Here is a 24775-nt window from a genome sequence, read left to right as displayed (position 1 = left end):
CTGAGTTGAATTTTTGCAGTAAGATATTGGCTGTGACCCCAGAGCTACAAAGAAGGACCAGGCCAGGGATCCCTGGAGACCTACCTATTCTGGATCCCCTTCCCCCTACTCCTCACCCTCTAGGTGTCAATAATAATAATAATAATGGCATTTATTAAGCGCTTACTATGTGCAAAGCACTGTTCTAAGCACTGGGGAGGTCACAAGGTGATCAGGTTGTCCCACGGGGGGCTCACAGTCTTAATCCCCATTTTACAGATGAGGGAACTGAGGCCCAGAGAAGTTAAGTGACATGCCCAAAGTCACTCAGCTGACAATTGGCAGAGCTGGGATTTGAACTCAGAGCCCGTGCTCTTTCCACTGAGCCACGCTGCTTCTCCGAAATACCTTACAGCCAGGCAGGCTCCCCAGGGAAAACCTGCAAGAATTCTGCAGGTTGTGCTCAGACTGCATCTGCTCGCCACTGTCTCCCTTTCAGTTTGGAGTGATTTAGAGATTACTGGCTAGTCTACTGAAGACCGTGCCATGCACTCACACTAATACGGTCCTCATCAGTATTCTGGGCCTCTAAATGGTATAAATATCTAATCTTTTCCTTACAAGAGAACAGTTGGGAAATCATTTGGCAACAATCTAATGCATCAACAAAAATCTATTCCTCTAACACTGGGATACTTTGCACTTATTTTTCCCTTCCCGTGAACACATACGCTTGTCTTGTTGCTTCCATCTCTTGGTAACTCACAGCAAGATTTTCTCCTGAAGAAAGATCTTTTTTCACAGTGGAAAGAATCAAGCACCCCCCGGGGACACTCTCATGGCTATTATAGATTCATTTTATAGGGAGGGACCACACAGTGTGTGCTGGATTAAACACAATTCGGATTGGCAGGGCTCTCATGCATAACTGTGCCTGGAATAGAAGCCCACCCAGATGTAGAGCCCAGGTGGTATTAAGGCAGTTCCTGTGTAGTTGTGTCCTGAAGGTGTTCTTTGAGCTCTTTGAGCTGTAGCAAGCGCTTAGTGCTCTGCACATAGTAAGATCCCAATAAATAGCGTTGATTGATTGGTTCTTGTAATGAATTCCTCGCTTCATTTAGTATATTGGGAAATACCAGCGAAGGTCAAGAAACCTCACCTTGTACTGACTTGCCCAGTTATTTCTTTTCAAAGATCTGTCCTTCTGAACCCAGCATGGAAGGGGTGGTATTAAATTCCAGTCTTCTTCATTCATTCAATCGTATTTATTGAGCTCTTACTGTGTGCAGAGCACTGAAGTGCTTGGGAAGTACAAGTTGGCAACATATAGAGACGGTCACGACCCAACAACGGGCTCACAGTCTAGAAAAAAGAACCAAGATTTCATTCTGAATACTGAAAACCAGCCAAGGAGAATAGGGACTCAGAACAACGAGAAAGCAGTGAAATGTTTATTCAATTGTAAGCTCTTTCAGGGCAAGGATCATATTTTTTTACTACTACTCTTCCAAGCACTTAGCACAGTGCTCTGCATACAGCGGGAGCTCAATAAATAACTATTGATCGATTAATCGGTTAGGTTAAATGTGTGGAATAAAGAAAAATAGCGAAGGATATTGGACAAAGAACTGCACTTCCAATGTTCTCTCTTTTGTTTCCTCTCCAAAACAATGATCCACTAAGACCTATTAGCTGTCTGTGACAGTGCAAGCTGATAAAGAATTACTCTGAGAAATATAAGGAAGAAGGAGTTGAAGTTGATCAAAATGCCTGGAACAACCAACAGTGTTTCCCCCAAATGTAGATATTTATGACCTGCATATAGTCAGTGGGGCAGAGGAGTTCCAGAGTTTATGCCAGTCCTTGTGGAGCTGCAAAAATGTTTTTTATGGATTTTTAGCATCAACAACTTAATGTAGAAAAATGTGGCCACTTAATCATATCCTGGCAGTATTGCAGCCAGTTTGTCTTGCGTGGTCCATCTGGCCCTGCATATATCCTAATCACTTATCGCCATAGCCACATTTTTGCTCTTACGATTATTTATTGACACATGTATTCATTCGCAATGAATTTTTAATGCTTTTATTATTGCAGAATAAGTCCGAGGCAGTGTCAGTTCTTTCCTGGGCCATTTGAAGTGAAACATTAGAGACTAAAAATGGGGTGTGGAAGGGTTACTTGAAATTTTCTTTTCCTTGGGCACAAGGATATAAAATGAGACAAAACAGATTATCTAAGCCTTGGGCTAGTTCTGCTATCTGGCTGTTTTACCACTGGCTTTGTCAGGGGCAGATTCAGCATTTTGGTGCCCCAAAGCACAAGCTTATTGTAGGCCTTCAAGTCATGATTTATGATATCTTTCTCTGTCATGCTTTTCTTACCTAGTTTTTCATATTGAACTCCATTCAAACCTTTTCTTCCCCGACTACTTTTTTTTTTAAAAAAAAAAAAAGAAAAGAAGTTTGGTCTCTCGTACTTAACTGTACCGCTCCTAAGACAAGCTCAATTCTAAGCCATAATGGTCATACCTTACTGACTTGCAGTACGTTTGTATTGTTTGAAGAGTGCAAATTGCAATTGAAAGAAATAAGTACAGATACCTTGAATCATTCCTCATTACTCTGTCATTTAAAAAGCAGTTATAAGGAGTAGAACATTGTTCTAAGGCCTGGAAAAAATTACAAGGAGTTAGATTACGACAGGTTTCTAGCCCACAGGAGGCTCTCAATCTAGATGGGTGGCAGCTGCATGGGGCAAATTCAATACTAAACATCCAAACTTCAGCAAAACAGCAAATGAACAATAAAAATGAACTACAGCATGGCCATGCATCACTGCTGAGGCCGAATAGTTTTCAGACCACGCCCCCACCCTCCACACACTTTTTGACCTAAACTGACACAATCTTTCCAACACTCTAAATGGTGTTCAAATTTGGCTTTTACCACAAGCTTCCCAGGGGCCTAGACAGTCTGACTGAAGTGAGCTGGCTATGGGGAAAGAGTATGAAAAGACCCTCACTGCCCCCACCACACCCTGGCTGGTTCAGCACAACTTTCCCTCCTCCTGCCCACCACTGGCTCCCGCAGTCCTGGAGAAAGAGGATGGCACCCATCTCCTGCCCCAAAGCTGTTCATAGGTAGAAATGGCAGAAGAGGGACTGACAAGGGTGAGGAAGAAGCTCCTTATTTCTGAACATGGGCCACTTGAGTCTAACTTCCTGGGTGTTCTCAGGAGTCATTTTGTCCTTCCTCACTCCAAGGAAAGCCTAAACCGGAGAAGACTCTCCTTTCCCAATAAGTAAAGTCCTCCTAAACAGGTGTCTCCACCCTTGCTCAGGGGAAGAAATCCTTCCTGTTCTCTGGCCCCATCCCTCACCCTGCAGCACATGCCCATTTCCTCCCAGAAAGGCCCACAGAAACTGAAAGGGAAAGCACCAGCTCAGTTTTCTTTTCTCCTTGAATAAAACATTCCCAGCCCCATTAGTGCTCCTTCTGGATCTTCCTGTTCCATTCAGGAGTCTTGTCCTGCCAGCTGCTTTCACCGTCTGTTCTCTGACTGGAATGCCAACTGCCCACCCACCTAGGTGCACCCCTGAATGATGCCACAAGGAAGGAGGAAGATTCATTCAAGCCATGAGATATTTCTTTTCACTTGGCCTCCCCACTTTCCAGCCAGTGAGATTTAACAGCTCCAAGTTCTCCTTGACAGAGGATTCAAGCTCTCACTCCTGAGAGAAAAACGTAGGACTGGGAGCCTTGATGAGCAGTCTGGCAGGGTATGAGGGGATGGTTGGAGGAGGGGCATGGCCACTGAAGCACCGAGAAACCCAGCCTGGTGGCAGAGGGCACAGGCTGCTTCCATCCTTCATGCCCCTCTTCTGAAATATTGCCCCCAAGCCCCTCCAGATAATTTTCCTCTCTAGGCCAGGGTCTATCAAGTCAATTATTGGCAGGGAACATGTCCACTAATTCTGTTGTACTCTCCCAAGCACCTAGAACAGTGCTCTGCTCATAGTAAGCACTTAATAAATTTGATTGATTGGGACTCTACCACTGGAATTGGTGCTATTTTCAGAAGTCCTTTTTGTCTGAGAAATGTTGACACTCAACTTTTATTGCCTTTTTTGCATTCTTGATTCTTTGCTGACTTTCCCAGCTTCTTCTGCTCTCTAGAATTCAGAGAGGTTTCAGGGTGTGAGAGAGGCCTACTGTGCTAATGGATCTGAATTAGGGCTTCGGTCAGAAAGGGGGGAGTGTCTGGTGCTGCTTAGCAAGAACAGAGCATCCCATTCTGTCCCCAGCCTGGAGGTCTTCACAATGGCTCTGTGGGAAGTACTACTACCTTGATAGAGAAATTGAGACCTAGAGTGAAGATCTGCCAGAATTCAGCCCACTCCCTCCTTGTGGCTTAGTTTACTCAGAGCTTCAGTGATGACAAATAAGACCACATACCGTGACACCCTCTAGCAGGAGAAAACAGCTCAAGTGAAGCCACATAAAAAGATTCCTCAATTCCCAATTAGGGGCCTCCCGCTTGAGAGAGAAACATTACATGAAGGAGACAGGACCAAATCAAAGTGGAAAGCAGCCTGATTAATGTGTATCTAGCTCAGAACTTAGAATAGCGCTTGACACTTAGTAAGCATATAACAAATACCATTAAAAAAATGAAGCCTCATTGAAGGCCACTTATATTGAAGGAATCAGTGACACCTAGAAGGATCACTGCTTTTTTTTTGGAGGGGTGTGCCATGAAAAGAGGTAGAGAGGTAGTTTACCTGGAGGGGAGCAGGCATCTCTTAAGCACTATAGTTCATCCACTAGTTCTCTTTTCAATTCAAAAATCATCTCCCACTCAGAGCCACCCAGCCACCCAGCTCTCTTTTGGAAGGAGAATTCCCAGAGAGATGCTCCTCCCTGAAGCTGTAATTTTCAGTGTTCCCTACTTCCCTTAGTCTCTCTCTACCCAAGGGAAATTTCTCTCCTTTCCCCCTTCAGAGGTGCTTCCTCTGTTGTTTGCAGTGGGGATGAGTAAATTTAAAGATTTGAATTTGCCACCTGAAATCTAACTCAGGCCAAACTCTAATCATCATAAACAGCTACATTCACTGAGAGCCTACTGTCTGCAAAGTGCTGTACTAGGCACTTAAGGAACACAGTAGAAGTAAAAATCCTGTCTGTTTAAGGAGCCTACAGTCTAAGCAGGAAGGCAAGCAGGCACAAATTGGCAGATATGCAGTAAGAAAAAATAAGAGAAAAAATACAAACAAAAAGCACAAGCATGCAACTAAATGAATATGCGGACATGTGGGAAGGGATGGTGGGAAGTTCTAACCAGGAAAGGGAGGAAGAGGATAATCAAGGAACAACTTCTGGAGGAGGTGGGTTTTAGAAAAGCTTTAGAGGAGAAGGGATGCAGAGTTGACAGAACAGTGAGAGTCTACCAAATGTATTGTACTCTCCCAAGCACCTAGAATAATGCTCTGTACAAATCTCGTGCTTCATAAATACCATTGACTAGGAGAGGCATTCCATGCAGGGAAAAAAACTTGTGCAATGCGTTAGAGGTGGGAGAATTGCAAGCAAAGTTCTAAGAGAAGATTACCTTCGACAGGGCAAAGAATGCAGGCTGGGATGTAGCAGGAGAAAAGAACAGTTAAGTAAGAGGGTGACAACTGGTGGAGAACCTTTTAGTCAGTGGTCAGAAGTTTTTGGTTTTTGCTAGATGAAATTGGTTAGCCATTAGAAGTTATTTAGGAAGGGAGAGTTGTAGTCTAATTTGCATTAGAGAAAAGTAATACAGCTGTACGAGTGGAGAGTGACCAGAGGCAGGGAGATCAGTAAAGGAGGCTTTTACAGTAATTCAGCCAGTAGGTGAGCTTGACTCAAAGGATAGAGTCCTAAGCCCATATTACTAGCTATTCCTGTTAAACCATGCTGATGCTATCAGACTGTGTGCTCTGATCTGAGGGGAAACCTGGATATAAAGTCATTTGGATTAATTGATCATTGGTGCATATCGAGCACTTAAAATTCATTCAATCATATTTATTGAGCACTTACTGTGTGCAGAGCACTGTACTAAGTGCTTACTGTGTGCAGAGCACTGTCCAGTAGCTAGACAGCCATTTCTGTCTGCTTTCTGTCCCATTCCCTTAAGAGGATTTCAGCAGTGAGCAACAATTCTTAACACCCCCAAGAAACCACATTTGTGAAGGGGGGGAGGACAGCTTTCTAAAGGGTAGCCCCTCCTAGACTAGTAAGAGGTCAGGATAGAAAGCTGAAGGGTCTACTCTTTGCAGTTGATAGCATTAATGATGCCACCACTCTGTAGTTTTACAGCATTGTGTTTATTCTCAGAGCAGGAAGAGAGGAAATTCTGAGATAACTGCCCTTTTTGCAGAAAGGAAAACCGAGACCCAGAGAAAGGGGGGAAAATACGCCCAAGGCTACCTGGGAGAATAATAATAATAATAGTATTTGTTAAATATTTACTATGTGCCAAGCACTGTTCTAAGTGCTGGGGTAGATACAAGCAAATCAGGTTGGACCCAATCCCTGTCCCACATGGGGCTCATAGTCTTAACCTCCACTTCACAGAAAAATTAACTGGTGTCCAGAGAAGTGAAGTGACCTGCCCAAGGTCATGTAGCAAACAAGTGACAGAGCTGGGATTGGAACCTAGGTCCTTCTAACTCTCAGGCCCATGCTGCTTCTCTAAGAGTATGAGATCCCGGCTAGAGCCTGGCTGTTTAGACATCTCATTTTAGCTTTTGCCATCACCACATAGTTCAGATGTCCCAGATATTATGAAGCAGTGATAGATTAATTCCTGTGACCTCTCTAGGGAGAGGAGAGCCATCACCAGCCTCCTGTGATACCTTGAAGGAGGTTTCAGGGACTTCCCTAGAGTTTCTTAGTAGCAAAGAACCTACTCTTCTGCCTAGGGCTGGTCTGAGCCCCAAAGTCCATCACTACAGCACTACCATCAGAAATGGTTTCTTTCCAGCCAGAGTCCACTTTTGTGAGCCAAGACAAGAGCCAGTGGGAAGCTGGGTTTCCTGCCAAAGGTCCCCAAGACAACTCTGCCTAAATCCTGCTTCTTGGAATTTGTGAGGCATGGAAACTGGCACCAATGGCCTCCCCCACTGGCAAGGCATCAGGCATCTTGGAGAAACCAACAAGCAATTGGAACTGAACTGGGCAAAGTCCAGTGTTTGTTTTCCTATGTGGAGTGGCCTGGCTCCAGGCCCTGGACAAGGCTCCTGTCCCATCAGCGATAAGGGTGCATCCCAATTGGCAATGGCGAGGTCCTGGGCTGGGAAATTCTATCCCCATGGCAAGACTAAGAAAGATTGGGAGGATGGGGAGTCAAGAGCTAGCAAGCTGCCCGTCTGTCTGTGTTAAGGGCTAAACTGAGATCCAGTGACAAAGCAGAAGACCCACTGGTGAAATGACTATACAAATGACACCAGCAACACATTTTCCCTTCTAGTGGTTTCTTCTGGATTAAAAACTGATGAATTTTTATTCTGCACATTACAAAACCTGACCAAATGGAGGTCAAGCAAACCCTAAAGTAGCTCTTTTCTAGATTGAATCTTCTTCTTTCTGTGGGAACTCTGATGCTCGTGTTCATTCATTCATTCAATTGTATTTATTGAGCACTTACTGTGTGCAAAGCACTGTACTAAGTGTTTGGGAGAGTACAATATAACATCAGATGCCCACAACAAGCTCACCATCTAGAGGGGAAGGCAAACATTAATATAAATAAATTAATAGATAAATAAATTACAGATATATACATATGTGCTGTGGGAAAGGGAGAGAGGATGAATGAGGGAGCAAGTATGAGCAGAGCAGAAGGGAGTGGGAGAAGAGGAGAGGAGGGCTCAGTCAGGGAAGGCTTCCTGAAGTAGTTGTGCCTTCAATAAGGCTTAGACGTGGAGGAGAGCAATTATCTGTTTGATATGAGGAGGGAGGGCGTTCCAGGCCAGAGGTAGGATGTAGACTAGAGGTCGGCAGCAAGATAGATGAGATAGAGGTACAGTGAGAGGTTAGCACCAGAGGAACGAAGTGTGCAGGTTGGGTTGTAGTAGAAGAGCAGCGAGCTGAGGTAGGAGGGAGCAAGGGGATTTGCTGACTTAAAGCCAAGGGTAAGAAGTTTTTGCTTCATTCAGAGGTGGATGAACAGGCACTGGAGTTTCTTGATGAGTGGGGAAACAAGGTCTGAACATTTTTGAAGGAAAATGATTCAGGCAGCAGAATGGAGTATGGACTGGAGTGGAAGGAGACAGGAGGCAGGGAGGTCGGTAAAATAACCCAGGTGGGATAGGATAGTGTTCATATTAATTTGATAGCATTTTGGATGGAGAGAAAGGGGTGGATTTTGGCAATGTGAAGGTAGAACAGACAGGATTTAGTGATGGCTTGAATATGTGGGTGGAACGAGAGAGAGGAGTCAAGGATAATATCCAGGTTATGGGTTTATGAGACAGGGAGGTTGGTGGTGCCACCAACAGTGATGGAAAAGTGAGCAGAAGGACAGAGTAATTGAGAGGAGCATCTTCAGAGTTCAAGAATGTGTCATGATGGGGGTGCAGTCGAACCTTTGGGGTAACAGTGCAGAGATGGGATACTCCTGGGGGCAGGAGATGGAGGCTGCTTGAAGGGAGTAGATTGGGGTCAAGGGATATATTGAGCATACAAATGGGGCAGACAAAGTGGCAATAACTTTTTGGTTCAGATCTGGTACCTGGAGGATGTAGAAAGAAGGGGCCAGAGGCAACCTAAAGGAAAGAGGAGGCCGGCTGTGTGGGACAGGGGCCAAGCAGTCTTTCTGTTTTGACTGGAATGCTGCAGTTTTTCTCGGAGTAAAATTCCCTCCTTACAGCCTAATGGAAAGATTACAGGCCCAGGAGTCAGAAGGCCTTGTGTGAAAATGGGCATCACAACATTTTCTTTGCCCCAGTTTCCCCATCTCCCTCATACTTAAAATGTAAGCCCTGTCCCTGAATACCTTGCCTTCAGTGTTGGGCAAATACCACTATTATTATTATTATTATTACTTTTATTATGAGAGAGAGATTCGTGTTGGGGAAGAGGGAGAAATGGAAAAGAGGGAAGGGAAAGGCCAAGTCTGAGAGAACAAAGCTCTGATTAAAGTAAAGAAAAGCTGGCTGTCTTGTGTTACGGAAGGAGGGAAAATGGAAGAACAATACCCAAGAGAGGTCTATAAAAGGTGTAAAGGGCAGAGTCAAATTCCTAAGCCAGTAGGAATGTAGGACCAATCTGTCAACAAGATAGAGTAAAAGGAAAAGAAGTTTCTAGATATGGGGCTCCTTCTTCTCTCTCCGTAAGCTTAGTCTGAGCCCAAGCTCTCATTCTGTTTGTTTCCGTCTCTTTGTATTCATACTTGGATGGAAGAAAATTGCCATTAGTGTCACCTGCTCAGTAGTGGGAGACATTAGCTGGCATTGCCAGAGCGCACAGTATATAATTTCTGAAAGAGTAACAATAATGGTGTTAATTTGGTGTTTCATCATTTTGTTCCTGGGTGAGCAGTGAGGGAGGGAGAAATGGGTCACAGGCTGAATAGGAGAAACAATTCTCCCGGCATGATGATGATGGACCCCTCTGAGGCCCGGCAGGGACTCCCACATTTGTGTGTATCCCCAACACACACTTTTCATGTCAGAACCCAGCCGGCAGCCGACAGAATGCCAAATCCAGTCCTGCACCAATCAACCAGCCCCCAGCTGCAGATTTGTCTGTGAATGGAATGGACTTCTGACTCCACAATTGGGACATCTTCTTCTTGGCTCCTTTGGGAAGATGTTCTGTCTGCTCCATCTAGGCGTTGGTCCCCTAGGGCAGCAAACCTCTCCCCTCTCTGCACTGACAGACATGCTCCTGCACCTCCCTGCTGAACTAGCATTTGTGACCAGGGCAGAGGCTCTAGAGAAAACGTGCAGAGATAATTAACAGGTTTGGAAAGCCAAAGAAACTGAGCTCATCCAGCCTAGAGAGGTGGAAGGGAGACCTAATAACAACCTCTAAGGATATCGTACAGGCTGTGAGTGCCTGCTTTCTGTCTCTTCTGAGGTAGTCCTACAGGGAATGGCATTATGCAGGCAGGATTTGTTAGCTGATAAGAAGAAATTCCTGACAGGGTTGGGAGACACTGGAACACATTCCAGTGAGTGGTTGAGGGATTACTGGGGGGTTGGGGGAAGGTACTGTGTGTAGTCCAGCTCCAAAGCAGATAGATGAAATGACCTCTTGAGGATCCTTACAGGCCTGGGATTCCAAAGATGGAACATGGAGTCTGCCCCTCTGTTCAGACATCCCCTTCCCACCCTAGTTCAATAAAGATAGAAGTAACCTGGAATGTACCAATTTCCTTCTATCCAGTGGTGTTGCAGAAAAAAAGCAAACACTTGGTAAGAGAAGGAAAGTAACAGCAAGGAAAAACAATCTCCATCGGCCAATGGAAAAATCATCCTCTATACACAGCATTGTGGCCTAGTGGAAAGACCATGGGCCTGGGAGCCTGGGGACCTGGATTTGAATTCTGCCTCTGCCCCTTGTCTACTATGTGATCGTGGACAAGTCACTTCACTTCTCTCTGACTCAGTTTCCTCATCTGTAAAATGGGATTAAAACCTACTCCCTCCCACCTGGAGAAGCAGTGTGGCTCAGTGGCAAGAGCCCGGGCTTGGGAGTCAGAGGTCATGGGTTCTAATCCTTCAATACATTCATTCAGTGTATTTATTGAGTGCTGTGTGCAGAGCACTGTACTAAGCACTTAGCATTGTACTAATCCCACCTCCGCCACTTGTCAGCTGTGTGACTTTGGGCAAGTCACTTAACTTCTCTGTGCCTCAGTTCCCTCTCTGTAAAATGCGGATTAAGACTTTGAGTCCCTCGTGGGACAAACTTGATTACCTTGTATACCCCCAGCGCTTAGAACAGTGCTTGGCACATAGTAAGCACTTAACAAATAATAATAATAATAGCATTTATTAAGCGCTTACTATGTGCAAAGCACTGTTCCAACGTTATTATTATTATTATTATTATTATTATTATTATTATTGGACTATGAGGTCCATGTGGGTCAGGGACTGTGTCCAACCAGATAACCTTGTATCTGCCTCAGAACTATGCTTGGGAAATAGTAAGTTCTTAATAAATATAACAATAATAATAGTAATAATAACAACACCATAAATGGAATTTCAATGAATGATTCTTCTCTTCACCCTGTGGGGAAGGAGCTAACAGGGTAGGGAGAAGAGAATAGGAGAGTGAAGAAAGGGGCTTTACCCTGATCAGTGATGCCTTTCACTATCCTTGAGGGTGTCAGACAGAGGCAGGAGCTTTTCATCTTTGCTGTTTCAAAGGGTAAGACCTTCGGAGCTGATGATTCTCCCCCAACCCTCCCTCCCTTCTCTCTCTCTCCCACACTGCACTGTCCTTTTGAGCAATTTAGCACTTAGTGAGATGATGACATAACAGGCACTTTTCCTGAGATATGACAGCCTGAGACCAGAGTGCTGGCACAGGGGAGATTTGAGTGAGCAACAGATGGATATTCTCGCAATATGTAATACTCCTGACACCATCAATTTGCCTCTATTATTTGAGAACTGGGGAAGTGTTAAATACTGCAAACCCCAGTGGTTTCTCCTTCAGAGCTCTTGGGATACTACCTTTGAAACCCATAGGGATAAGGTCCACTGTCACTACTGACTGCCCAGGTAACTGTGATCGGAAGCAGAGAGGGGCCTTTTTCAGTCAGCCAGTCAATCGTATTTATTGAGCCCTTACTGTGTGCAGAGCACTGTACTAATCGCTTTCAGTGGATAGCCTCAAGTTTGGGGCTCCTCGACTCTCCAGCTGAGTCTAGGCATACGAGTCTCAGTACTCTGCATAGACCTGAGAGCTGGCCTGAGTTGCAGAAATTCCCTCGGGCTTCCTCCCAGAGCAGCCTCAGGTTTCTCACTTTATCCCACCCTCCTCCCCTCACAACTGAAGGGGTCACCACTTGGCCATTTGTTGAGATAGCCAGACCCCAAGGCTGTGGATTTCCCCTGGCTCTTTCCATACTCGATTATGTCTCGGGCAAAGGATTCCAGGCACCCATTAGCCCAAGGATTCACTGAAGTAGGTAAGGTTTCAGGGATACAGGCAGAATGCATGGAAAAGAGGAGGCAGAAATGAAAACCTTACAGATAGCTGTCCTGGAGCCTGATGTTAATGCCCTGAAAAAGATCCTGACTTTTGAACTCTCACAGGGACAACTGTTCCCAGTAAAGGTCATTCTGTTTGATTCCTCAGTGGGGTCACAAGAGGAGATGTGGACTTCACTCCCCTGGGCCATGGCCCCTCTTACCCCCAGATACCCAGCTCCCACAGTTCATGCACAGATGGGAGAAGAGTTCACATCTGACCCACTGAGACATCCACTCCCTCCCTAATGGAGCTCATGAGTTGCTTGACAACCTCACTGCATGGCAATTTGGAGCAGGAAATGATGGATTCTTAATTGTTAACTTCATTCGTGTGCTGCATTCTCCCTTTTCTCTTTTGAATAAAGATGGCCAGTGAGAGGGCTGACTCTAGGCTAACCTACCAACTCTGCTACCTACTTTCTCATACTGGAATCTCTCCCTCTCCCTCTCTTCCATTTTCTCTCTCCCTCCTTTCCTCCCTCCCTCTCTCCTTCCCCTTTGCCCCTTATGGTTGGGATTTTTGGCCCTGCTCAGTCTTTGTGACCTTGTTCTCATTTTACTAAAAAATACTGAAACTTGTCCCTCCCACCCACCCACTTTGGGAAAGAAATCTGGTGATTCTGACTCATAGGTATTTGCCCAAAAGTAATGGTGCGTATGATACACCCAGCCTCTTTTCAAGGTCACGTTCACAGGAAAAATTTCCTAAATAAAGCTGTCTGTTTCCCTGGAGAGGCTGAGATGGAAGAGTTGCCTTGCCTTCTGCTGATTGGCTTCATCCCTTGACTAGTAGGCCAGAACTGAGCCCAACCACGGAAACGCTCTCCAACGTCAACCGCTTTAAAGTCACCAGTCAGCAGGCGTGGTACCTTCTCGTCCTCAAGGGCTCTCTCCAGAATTTTCAGAGCTTTTCACCTCTGCGGGAGTCAGTGGAGCTGGAGTTTATTAGAGCATCACTTAAGACACCTCTTTCCAGGTTTATCATTTATTCATAAAGCTGCAAACCCTCGGGGTGAAAACAGTTGAGGAAGAACGCTACGGCAGTAGACACAGAGCACGAAACAAATTCAAGATATCCTGAGCTTGAAACACAAAGCCCAAGGCATCACACAGACACACCCCTCGTAAAACAAAAACTGCCTCCACACACCCTGCGGAAAACCCGACCTAGTGGGCCAAGAAGCCAGGAAGAAACCAAATGCCATCCAAGCCTGATGGAGCTAATGTCAGACTTCACTCAAACTCATCCTGAAAGACCAGGGTGGCTGAAACAACACTTGCCCCTGTTTCCAAGAGCGGAGCATAAGGCATTGAGAGGGCAGGAGCCACACAGAGAATTTCACTCTGTGCTCTAACTCTTTGATATCTCTTCTGCCCTGTCATAATGCACCTCCTGGCCAAACAGTGTTGATTTTTGTTGGCTGTGGCTTAAAGGTGGAAAGGCCATTTGCTGGCCCATGATGGGAGATATGGACAACCCACTTCATGATTGAGTTATCAGAGGGCTTTTTTCAAAAGGCGGGAAGGATCAACCTTCCCTCTGTGTGAACCCCAAGTTGGAAAATGATCACTTTTCACTGACTTTTTTCATTGGGGCATGCAGTAATAATAACTAGTTGCCCTTTGTATTCAGAGAAGCCACTGATAGTGAAATTCATCTGTGTGTGTGTATATGTGTGAGTGTGAGAGACACTGAAAAGGCCAATGCAGAACCCACAGTCCCAGCAAGATTGTGAGCACAAAATGGGTGTCCCTCATGTGTTACCAGGTTTGATGTAGGCAGCATTCAGGTCTGTTTTCTCTTCTATCTTCTTGTCTCTCGTTCTTTCCGAAGACTTTGCTCAAAAAGAACGGCTCATTTCTTAAATACAAGTGGACCATCCTGGCATAGCCTTGGCATTTGATTCCTCATTTTCAGCTGGGATGCAGCAAAATCTGAGGCTCTGTTTTACTATGTCCTTAAAACATTTCCTCTGTCCTCCTTACTCTTGGTTTCCCAATTTCAGTTCTCCCTATTGTAGCTGTTTGGGTATTCTGCTGTCGTAGCTTCTTCACATGGTTCCCACCCAACACAGCTGGGTTGAGGTGAGCATTGTAATGTTAGGAGATTGACTTTGTTCCAGAACTTCATTGTCTGTGATCCTGTCTTGGCCATTTGATGTTGAGAATAGCCCATTAATGACACTGAGAGAGCAGCTCAAGGAGTTCGACGTGCCCCCTGTGTAGAGTCCAAGTCTCAGACCTGGAGAGGAGGTTGGACACCGCTACAACTCTGTAGATTTTGAATTTGGACCGGAGTCTGTTACCATGCTGCTAACAAATTCTGTTTGATAGTTTCCCAAAGGATATGCTGGTCTTCTTGATTCAATTTTCGCCTTCCTTGTCTCTCACTATCTTAATGGTCAGCATGCTGCCTAGGTCACAGAATTCTGTGACAGTGTTTTAGCTACTCAGAGCAGAGTCTGTGTGAATAGGACAGGGCACAAGGGAAACTGTGACGTGATCACCAATAAAAAGATACCTGCTGGGACGGTGAATACATTCAGTTTGTGTGAGATAACAGGAGATGTCTACAGTTCTACCTTTTTCCATTTGGAGAACCTGCTTTTCTTGAGACCAGATGTCTATGTTCATTATGTCAAAGAGCATTTAACTTAATTATTTTTGCTGGGTCAGAGGAGAGCAGGTGAATGACCATGCTGGGACACTTAGAAGGCCAGTAAAAGGCTTGATGTTCTGATGATAGAATGGCCAACCTATGCATGAAAGTGTTTCTATTTTTTGGCGCATAACTGGGTACTCCTGTGTGCACAACATATGCTTAAGGATTTCCAAGGGAAAGGGCACAGAGACCTAGCTTTTCTTTCTGGCCACAGAGACCCAGCCCTGGCTCTGAATAACATGTATCCTCCTAAACAGCTCCTGCTCTAAACCCTTAGCCAGCCAATCAACCAATGAGTCAGTCATATTTATTGACCACTTACTGTGTGCAGAGCACTGTATTAAGCACTTGGGAGAGTACAATATAACACAACGAATTTACAGTGTAGAGGGGGAGACAGACAATATAAATAAATCAGGGATGTGTACGTAAGTGCTGAGGGAGTGAAGGGGCGGTGAATGAAGGAAGCAATTCAAGGTGATGCAGAAGGCAGTGGGAGAAGAGGAAACAAGGGCTTAGTCAGGGTTGGCCTCTTGGAGGAAATTTGCCTTCAGTAAAGCTTTGAAGGTGGGGAGAGCAGTTGTCTGTCGGATATGAAGAGGGAGGGCATTCCAGGCCAGAGGCAGGATGTGGGCGAGAGATCAGTGCCGAAATAGACAAGACTGAGGCAGAGAGATTAAGTTGGCAACAGAGGAGTGAAGTGTGCAGCCTGGGTGTAGTAGAGAGCAGGAAAATAGAAGATAGAGCAGGAAAGCCAAGAATATCAAGCTGGTTTCTGGTCCCAGGTCAGCCCTTCAGGACTGGGGAGCTAATTACCAGCTGGTAGTCAGTCCTAAAGCAGCCCACTCCAGAAGCCAGGTGAAAGACAAAAGCAGTGACCTGGTGTGCTGCCATGCAGCCTCTGTAATGCTTGCTTTTATTAAAGTAAAACATCTAGAACAAGTCTAATTAGAATTAAAGGCTGGTGAAATGACCAGGAGAATACAGAATTTGGGTAGATTGAAACTTTCTGGAAAAAAAAGGCTAGTGTGGTAAGGAATCCCACAGTGAGTTATTAAGCAGAAACATCTTTAAGACAGAAAGTCAGAGGTTTTAGGGCCAGAGGAGTAGGCCGGTTTGAAGATGATGCTTAATACTTTCTGGGGGAGAAAGTGGCCTATCTAGAAATGTTGACTTTCTGGTTTATTTAGCCTCCTTCTTATTTACTTAGAACAAACCTATTTATATTCCTATAACGAATACCGGCTTCCTCTGGCTGCCTTCATATTTGAGGTAGCAATATCCTGTCCACTTAACACAGAGTCATGAATAGCTAACTTGGTGTGAATCTGCCTGAGTCCTTGGATAAGAAATGAATCAAATATGATTACTGATGCGGAGTGTGGGAGAGAGTGATGTCTAATTAAAGCTATGTCACATTCATTCATTCATTCCATCGTATTGAGTGCTTACTATGTTCAGAGCACTGAACTAAGTGCTTGGAAAGTAAAATTTGGCAACAGATAGAGACAGCCCCTACCCAACAATGGGCTCATAGTCTAGAAGAGGGAGACAGACAACAAAACAAAACAAGTAGACAGGTGTCAATACCATCAAAATAAAATTATATATACACATGAATAAAATAGAGTAATAAATATGTACAAATATACACAAGTGCTGTGGGAAGGGGAAGGGGGAAGGGCAGAGGGAGGGAATGAGGGTGGTGGGGAGGGGAGGAGGAGCAGAGGAAAAAGAGGGTGCTCAGTCTGGGAAGTCCTCCTGGAGAAAGTGAGCTCTCAGTAGGGCTTTGAAGGGAGGAAGAGAGCTAGTTTGGCAGATGTGTGGAAGGAGGGCATTCCAGGCCAGGGGTTGGACATGGGCAAGGGGTCAATGATGGGACAGGTGAGAATGAGTGGAACTTCTCTTAGGATTGTTGCAAAAAAGTGGCAGTTCAGCAGTTCTCTGTTGGAAGCTACCACCCCATCTCTAGACCCTGAAGTCCCTCTTTGATCAGAGGGGAAGAAGCTTTCATGAAGCAAGGGATGTCTGCCACTCAGGATTTGTTTCTCCCTGGTGGAAAAATGCTCAGGAACTAGTTAAGGAAGACCCAAGGTAGTCTGGGAAACCTGGAGGCAGTACTCAGGGACCAACTCATCTGTCAACAATGCCAACAAGAGTCAGACCGTTTGGAAATGATAGCGCTCAGGGTCTCTAAAAGAGCCAACGTGATTCTGGTTCTCTAGTGGCATGGTCTCTTTCTCCATTCCTCCATTAAAGTGGGTTGTTGGGAAAAGAGAGGTATGTTAGAATCTGAGTAGCATTTTGAAATACACTTTCTCCCCAAACTAAACTCATTCATGCTCCCTTCTGATGCTTCTGTCGGGAGAGGGAAGGAAAATGGGCACCAATTCACTTTCTGCTTTGTGTCCACTGAATTCTCTGGGCCGCCAATGCTGGAATACCAGCTGGTCAGGGCAGGATTTGCTCTCAGTAGGGGGGTCCTGAACTTCAATTTTGCATATTATATCAAAATGGCAATTGGATTCATGACCTAGCCCTCCCATAAATGCCCACAATCCTGCCTTTGTCTATCTTTGTCTGTGATTCAATCAGCTTGGGGGAATGATGAAGAGACTGTAGGAGTGAACCAAAGGGAAATGTGCCAGTGCCACCTAGAGGAGAGTGGGAAGGGAGATGGTTGGTAGAGGAGGAAAGAGGCAGGAGCTGGAAGAGCCTTCAGGATTGGGGGCTATACAGGCTGAAAACAATATTTCTGAAGCCTTGAAAAGCTGTTCTTGAGCCTTAGCCTACTGGCTGGATCTGCTTGGAGAGGTAACAGGTAACTGGACTACTGCCTCAGCCTTGTCTCTGATCTCCCATCCTCGTGTCTCTCTCCACTTCAATCCATACTTCATGCTGCTGCCCGGATTATCTTTGTCCAGAAACGCTCTGGGCATATTACTCCCCTCCTCAAAAATCTCCAGTGGCTACCAATCAATCTGCGCATCAGGCAGAAACTCCTCACCCTGGGCTTCAAGGCTCTCCATCACCTCGCCCCCTCCTACCTCACCTCCCTTCTCTCCTTCTATAGCCCAGCCCGCACCCTCCGCTCCTCCACCGCTAATCTCCTCACCGTACCTCGTTCTCGCCTGTCCCGCCATCGACCCCCGGCCCACGTCATCCCCCGGGCCTGGAATGCCCTCCCTCTGCCCATCCGCCAAGCTAGCTCTCTTCCTCCCTTCAAGGCCCTGCTGAGAGCTCACTTCCTCCAGGAGGCCTTCCCAGACTGAGCCCCTTCCTTCCTCTCCCCCTCTCCATCCCCCCATCTTACCTCCTTCCCTTCCCCACAGCACCTGTATATATGTATATATGTTTGTACATATTTATTACTCTATTTATTTATTTATTTTACTTGTACATAGCTATTCTATTTATTTTATTTTGTTAGTATGTCTGGTTTTGTTCTCTGTCTCCCCCTTTTAGACTGTGAGCCCACTGTTGGGTAGGGACTGTCTCTATATGTTGCCAATTTGTACTTCCCAAGCGCTTAGTACAGTGCTCTGCACATAGTAAGCGCTCAATAAATACAATTGATGATGATGATGATGATGAGGTAACCAGCAAGAAATAGCCAGGTCTGATGAGCAAGATCCATGCTAACCCTTACCCCCCAGGCTCTACTCCAGCACTGGGCCCAGAAAAGTTTTAGGGAACTGAGGTTCTTATGTTGTCATGGTCTCTGTGATTTCTTTCTCAAGCAGAAAGCCTGGAATCTTGAGATTTACCATAACTGCTGTTCTCCCGGAGAAGGGGCCTCACGGCAAGGCACCTAGTCCCAGAGGTGTCTGCTCTAACCAAAGGCAGTCTCTGAGGTTTTCTCCCAGAGCTTGAGCCCGGGCACCCATGTAATTCTGCCCCTCAAGGGAAAGGCTGGGCATCTGCTGGTGGATTGGTTCCACTAGAAAGCATGGCCTAATGGAAGAAGCATGGAACCGGGGGGTCAGAGAGCCTGGGTTCTAATCCCAGCTCTGCTGCTTGCCTGCTGTATGATTTTGGGCAAGTCACTTAAACTTCTCTGAGCCTCAGTTTCCTCATCTTTAAAATGAGGGTTCAATATCTGTTTTCCCTCCTGCCTAGTCCATGAGGTCCATGTGGGAAAGGGATTGGATCCAATCTGCCTGTAGTGTACTGCAAACTCAGCACTTAACAGTGCTTGACCCATAATAAGCACTTGGAAAATACCTGTACTCACTATTACAGTACTTATTAAAGGGACCGAATTAAAGAAATACCATCAGAATTCTGGATAGCAGAGAATGTGTGATCAATGCCATAGCCATATGGAGAGTTACTTTCCTCTCTCTCCATTCTCAAGGACTGAAAGTTGGGTGTTTCAATGCACTTGGAGAATAAATTTGTCACTCAGTGGTATTTATTGAGTGCTTACTGTGTGCAGAGCACTGTACTGTTTGGTAGAGTAAAGAGTTTGTAGACAAGTTCCGTGTTCACCATAAGCATTTTTTATGGTATTTGTTAAGTACTTACTATGTGCCAAGCACTATACTAAGCCCAGGGTGAATGTAAGCTAATCAGTTTGGACACAATCCCGTCCCTCATAGGGCTCACAGTCTTAATCCCCATTTTACAGTTGAGGTAACTGAAGCCCAGAGAAGTTAAGTGCACATGGTGGTGGAACTGGGATTAGAACCCAGATCTTCAAATTCCCAGGCCCCTGCTCTTTCCACTAGACCATGCTGCTTCTCTTACATTCTAGTGGAGGAGACAGACATTAATATAAATAAATGAGGAAAGATGGAAAGTTTTAGAAGGTGAGAGTTATACACAGAGTATTTGTGGTGGGTAAGAGGTTGGTGGGAAGTTTCCAGAAAGTTGAAAGGGGAAAATGGGTGTTTGCCTAGTGCTTGCTTTATCGCTGATCCATTGCTTTTTATTACATTCCAGGAAAGTGTGGATCTGGGAGAAATCATGTTCTCCCTCTGCTATCTGCCAACAGCAGGTCGCCTCACCCTTACCGTGATTAAGTGTCGGAACCTCAAAGCTATGGACATCACAGGCTACTCAGGTTTGAGTCTCACTGCCTCTTTTAATTTTGCTCCTTCTGCCTCCACCCACTCGTGTTACTTGTGATAACAGGAGTCATGTTCACCTGGGCATAAAAAGGAAGACGGACAGTGATTATAGAGGGTGTATATGCAAGAGGGAATGAGGAGGTGGCAAAGGGGAGGGGATTTTCTCTAAATTTGGGGCATGAAGGAAGTTCTGAACGTAGATTTTTGCATGTGTATTTACAGACCTACACCCACCTAGCTACCCAAAGCTAATCTGTTTTAAAACTCAACTGAGTTATGACTGCCTGGACACTTGGTTCAGTCTCACATTTCCTGCTGCCTTCAGGACATCTCAACTTGAGTGTCCTACCATCACCTCAAACTTCACATGTTCAAAACAGAACTTGTCATCCCATCCAAACCCTGTCCTCCCTGTGATTTTCCCATCACTGTAGTTGGCACTACCATCCTTCCTGTCTCACAAGCCCATAACCTGGGCATTATCCCTGACTCATCTCTCTTTCAACCCCATGTATTCAATCTATCACTAAATCCTGTTGGTTCAACCCCCACAACTTCACTAAAATCCACTCTTTCCTCTACATCCAAACTGCTACCATGTTGATCTGAGCACTTATCCTATCCCACCTTGATTAATGTATCAGCCTCCTTGCTGACCCCTCTGCCTCCTGTCTTTCCCCACTCCAGTCCGTACTTCACTCTGCTACCCGAATCATTTTTCTACAAAAATGTTCAGACCATGTTTCCCCACTCCTTAAGAACTCCAGAGATTGCCCACCCATCTGCACATCAAACAGAAACTCCTTACCATTGGCTTTAAAGCACTCAGTCACTTGCCCGCTCCTACCTCACCGCTCTCCTACTCATTTCACCTCTATCACATCTATCTCACCCCCAACCTCTTGCCCATGTCCTGCCTCTGGCCTGAAACACCCTCCCTCTTCATAACCAACAGAAAATTACTCTCCCCATCTTCAAAGTGTTATTTGGAGGCACATCTCTGCCAAGAGCCTTTCCCCAACTAAGCCCTCATTTCCTCTCCTTCCACTCCCTTCTACATCACCCTGATCTGGCTCAGTGGAAAGAGCCCGGGTTTGAGAGTCAGAAGTCATGGGTTCTAATCCCGGCTCCACCACTTGTCAGCTGTGTGACTTTGGGCAAGTCACTTCTCTGGGCCTCAGTTCCCTCATCTGTAAAATGCGGATGAAGACTGTGAGTCCCATGTGGGATAACCTGATTACCTTGTATCCCCCCCAGCACTTAGAACAGTGCTTTACACATAGTAAGTGCTTAGCAAATGCCATTATTATTATTATTCACCACCCCATCAGCTCCACAGCACTTATGTACATATCTGTAATTTATTTATTTACATTAATGGCTGCCTCCCCCTCTAGACTGTAACTTATTGTGGGCAGGGAATGTGTCTACCAACCCTGCTATAGTGTTATGTTGTACTCTCCCAAGCTCTTAGTACAGTGCTCTGCACACAGTAGGTGCTCAATAAATACAACTGACTAATTGACTGAGTCTCAGAAGGTCTCTAAGGTGCAATCAGTAAGAAATCAGCAAAGACTAACTAGACAAGGCAGAAATTTTGTCTCCTTGGTTGTCACCAGAGCAGTCACCATTTGGGTTTCCTTTCCACATCCAGGTTTTTCAGAATAGAGGATTAGAGTTATGGTAAATGGAGGTGGAAAGTCCCTCTGAGTTGTCACATAATAAATAGCTTTCTCCAAATATAAGAATAATAATAATAATAATAACTGGGGTATTTGTTAAGTGCAACTTCCAAAAGTTGTACTAAGCCCTGAAGTAGATACAATACAATCAGATCAGATATGATCCCTGTCCCAGAAGGGACTCACACTCTAAATAACAGTAGTTATCATATTTATTAAGCACTTACTGTGAACAGACAGAATACCCACATGGGAATTAGACATGGCCCCTGTCCTACAGGGGGCTTACAATCTAAGAAGATGGAGGGAAAACAGGTATTTGATCTCCATTTTACAGATGAGGAAATTGAGGCCCAGAGAAGTTTAGTTACTTGCCCAAGGTCACACAGCAAGCAGAATTAGAACCCAAGTCTCTAGACTCTCAGACCCATACTTTTTTCCCTAGGCCATGCTGTTTCTCTCTGGTTTTCTCGGTCTCCCACTCTCATACTGCCTAAACAATTAGTCTCTTCTTTGAGGGAGGAGTACAGAGAGGCCTCTGATTTGGGACAGAACTGAGAATTCCCTTTGGGTCTTCACTACCCCTGAAGGGCAAATAGGTGCAAAGTGACTTACACTGTACAAGAAAATTGTTTAACACCATCTCAGACATAATTAAGAAAGAACAGTCCAACTGACCCGATTTTTATCCAGGTATAGCTTAATGCCTTTGAAAGGAGATGAGGTATTCATTCATTTGTTCATTAATTCAATCCTATTTATTGAGTGCTTACTGTGTGCAGAGCACTGTACTAAGCACTTGGGAAGTACAAATCAGCAGCATATAGAAATGGTCCCTACCCAACAATGGGCTCACAGTTTAGAAGGGGGAGACAGAAAACAAAATAAAACAAGTAGACAGGTGTCAATACCATCAGAATAAATAGAGTTATAGCTATATATACATCATTAATAAAATTGATATAATAAATATGTACAAATAAAATAGAGTAATAAATATGTACAAATATATACAAGTGCTGTGGGGAGGGGAAGGGGGGAGGGCAGAGGGAGGGAGTGGGGGAGATGGGGAGGGGAGGAGGAAAAGAAAAAGGGGGGGCTCAGTCTGGGAAGGGCTCCTGGAGGAGGTGAGCTCTCAGTAGGGCTTTGAAGGGAGGAAGAGAGCTAGTTTGGCGGTTGTGTGGAGGGAGGCCATTCCAGGCCAGGGGAAGAACGTGGGCTGGGGGTCGACGGCGGGAGAGGCGAGAACGAGGTACAGTGAGGAGGTTAGCGGCCGAGGAGTGGAGGGTGCAGGCTGGGCTGTAGAAGGAGAGAAGGGAGGTGAGGTAGGAGGGGGCGAGGGGATGGACAGCCTTGAAGCCTAGAGTGAGGAGTTTTTGATTGATTCGAATGTTGACAGGCAACCACTGGAGATTTTTGAGGAGGGGAGTGATATGCCCAGAGCCTTTCGGTACAAAGACAATTCGGGCAGCAGAGTGAAGTATAGACTGAAGCGGGGAAAGAAAGGAGGATGGGAGATCAGAAAGGAGTCTGATGCAGTAATCCAGTCGGGATAGGATGAGAGAGGTAGCTGTTCAGATGGAGAGGAAAGGACAGATCTTGGTGATGTTGTGGAGGTGAGACCGGCAGGTTTTGGTGATGGATTGGATGTGTCGGGTGAATGAAATAGAGGTAGGTATTAGGCCCTGAAAACTGAGATTTTCATAGAAAGGCAGCTCAGTAGTGATATGTATTTACTGTGTGTTGAATCAATCTGTGATTTTGCTGCCGGTCTCCACTGTCTCTTCTCTGTACTGTGCACAAACCTACAAGGCAGCCTGAAAAACCCTACCCCTGATTTAGGCAGAAAAATGATTATCCCAATTCTTCTCCCATTGTGCTTTTAAAAGTTAGACATGGAATTTAACCCTCTTCATGTCCCAAAAACCCTAGGAAACTGAAATTACTTCCACAAAATATACATAATACATATTTAATTTCACTATCAAAATTACCCAAAGGCTGTTGAAACTAGTCAGGGAAATAGAAGTTTGATGTATAAATCTCTAAACCATCTTCCTTAAATTAAATTGGTGCAGAATTGTCACTGAAATAAAAAATAAAAAATCCCATGAAATCGGTTCCAAATCTGAAGGGCGCTGTTTGGTTTATGAAGTTGTGTTCTCTTCCCACCTTATTCTTTTACTAAGCCTCTGAGGTTCAATTTGTTTGATTCTTAAAATATTGCTCCAATCTTTATAGGAATTGGAATTTTCGCCACAAAAATATCAGTCTGCAGAAAGAGGATACTAACCACTGCTCTTCCACTTGGGTTTGAACTTCCCTGAAGGTTAGATGCCTTTGTTCCTGAGCAAGAGAATCAAGATTTTGTCCCCTAGAAAGACTGAGATAAGCAAAATGCTGAAATTTGATTTTACTATTAGAATGATGTGTCAGTCTCAATTCCTGTGACATGGACTTTTGATAATGGGATCGTTCTTGCTCTCCTTGGCCTGAATAGAAAAAAATCAGCTCTAAAAGAGGCCCACATATCACTCAGATCACTCCCTAAATCCCGAGAGTCACATAAGTTACTGCTTCCACAAAGAAAACAGGAAACTTGTTGGGTGTAGCAAAGAGCTATTGATAAAATGGATAAATCCAGCCCCGCCACAAAGGCCTTCTAATCACCTCTGCTCTGTAGAACACACTCAGGTTTTCCCCTATCTGATTGCGATAAACAGCTTGTCCAATGCCCATATCTCTCTCTGTGAGGCTGGGGTTTCTGTTCATTGGCAGGATTTATCTCTGGGGGTGAGGGCCATCGCAATGGATCATCCTCAACTAGCAAGATAGTTCACAGCCACTTTCCCATAGCAGGCATAAAAGAAGTCATGCCTCCGCTTCATTTCTACAGATGTGGAAAAGTTTCTCGGTTACTGCCAGACAGAAAATCGGCACTATTTGTTGGCCCCTTGGTTTTGTTTTGGACTGTGGGAAAGCAAAGAAGGAGGGGGTTGGGCTGGCAGCGGGGAGTGACTCAGACAGGACTGAGGAACCTCAAGCCTGCAGAAACTTGGCAGTGTGATTTGGGTAATCCTTATTATTATTGAATTTATTAAGCACATACAAGATGCTAAGCAGCCAGGTGGATTCA

The 24775-nt window shown here is 45.1% G+C and overlaps 1 protein-coding gene across 1 annotated transcript in view; it reads left to right on the top strand.

Annotated features, from left to right (window-relative positions):
* SYT6 (synaptotagmin 6) overlaps positions 1 to 24775 on the top strand; it is a 69195-nt gene that overhangs the window by 31212 nt on the left and 13208 nt on the right. The window contains exon 6 of the mRNA XM_038748779.1: positions 19830 to 19950. Coding sequence (XP_038604707.1) covers positions 19830 to 19950 — 121 coding nt within the window. The remainder of the gene's footprint in view (positions 1 to 19829; positions 19951 to 24775) is intronic.

Source organism: Tachyglossus aculeatus, chromosome 7 (assembly GCF_015852505.1).
Source record: "Tachyglossus aculeatus isolate mTacAcu1 chromosome 7, mTacAcu1.pri, whole genome shotgun sequence".
In the NCBI taxonomy this organism is placed as follows: domain Eukaryota; kingdom Metazoa; phylum Chordata; class Mammalia; order Monotremata; family Tachyglossidae; genus Tachyglossus; species Tachyglossus aculeatus.
This window is presented reverse-complemented; position numbering and strand designations above follow the sequence as displayed.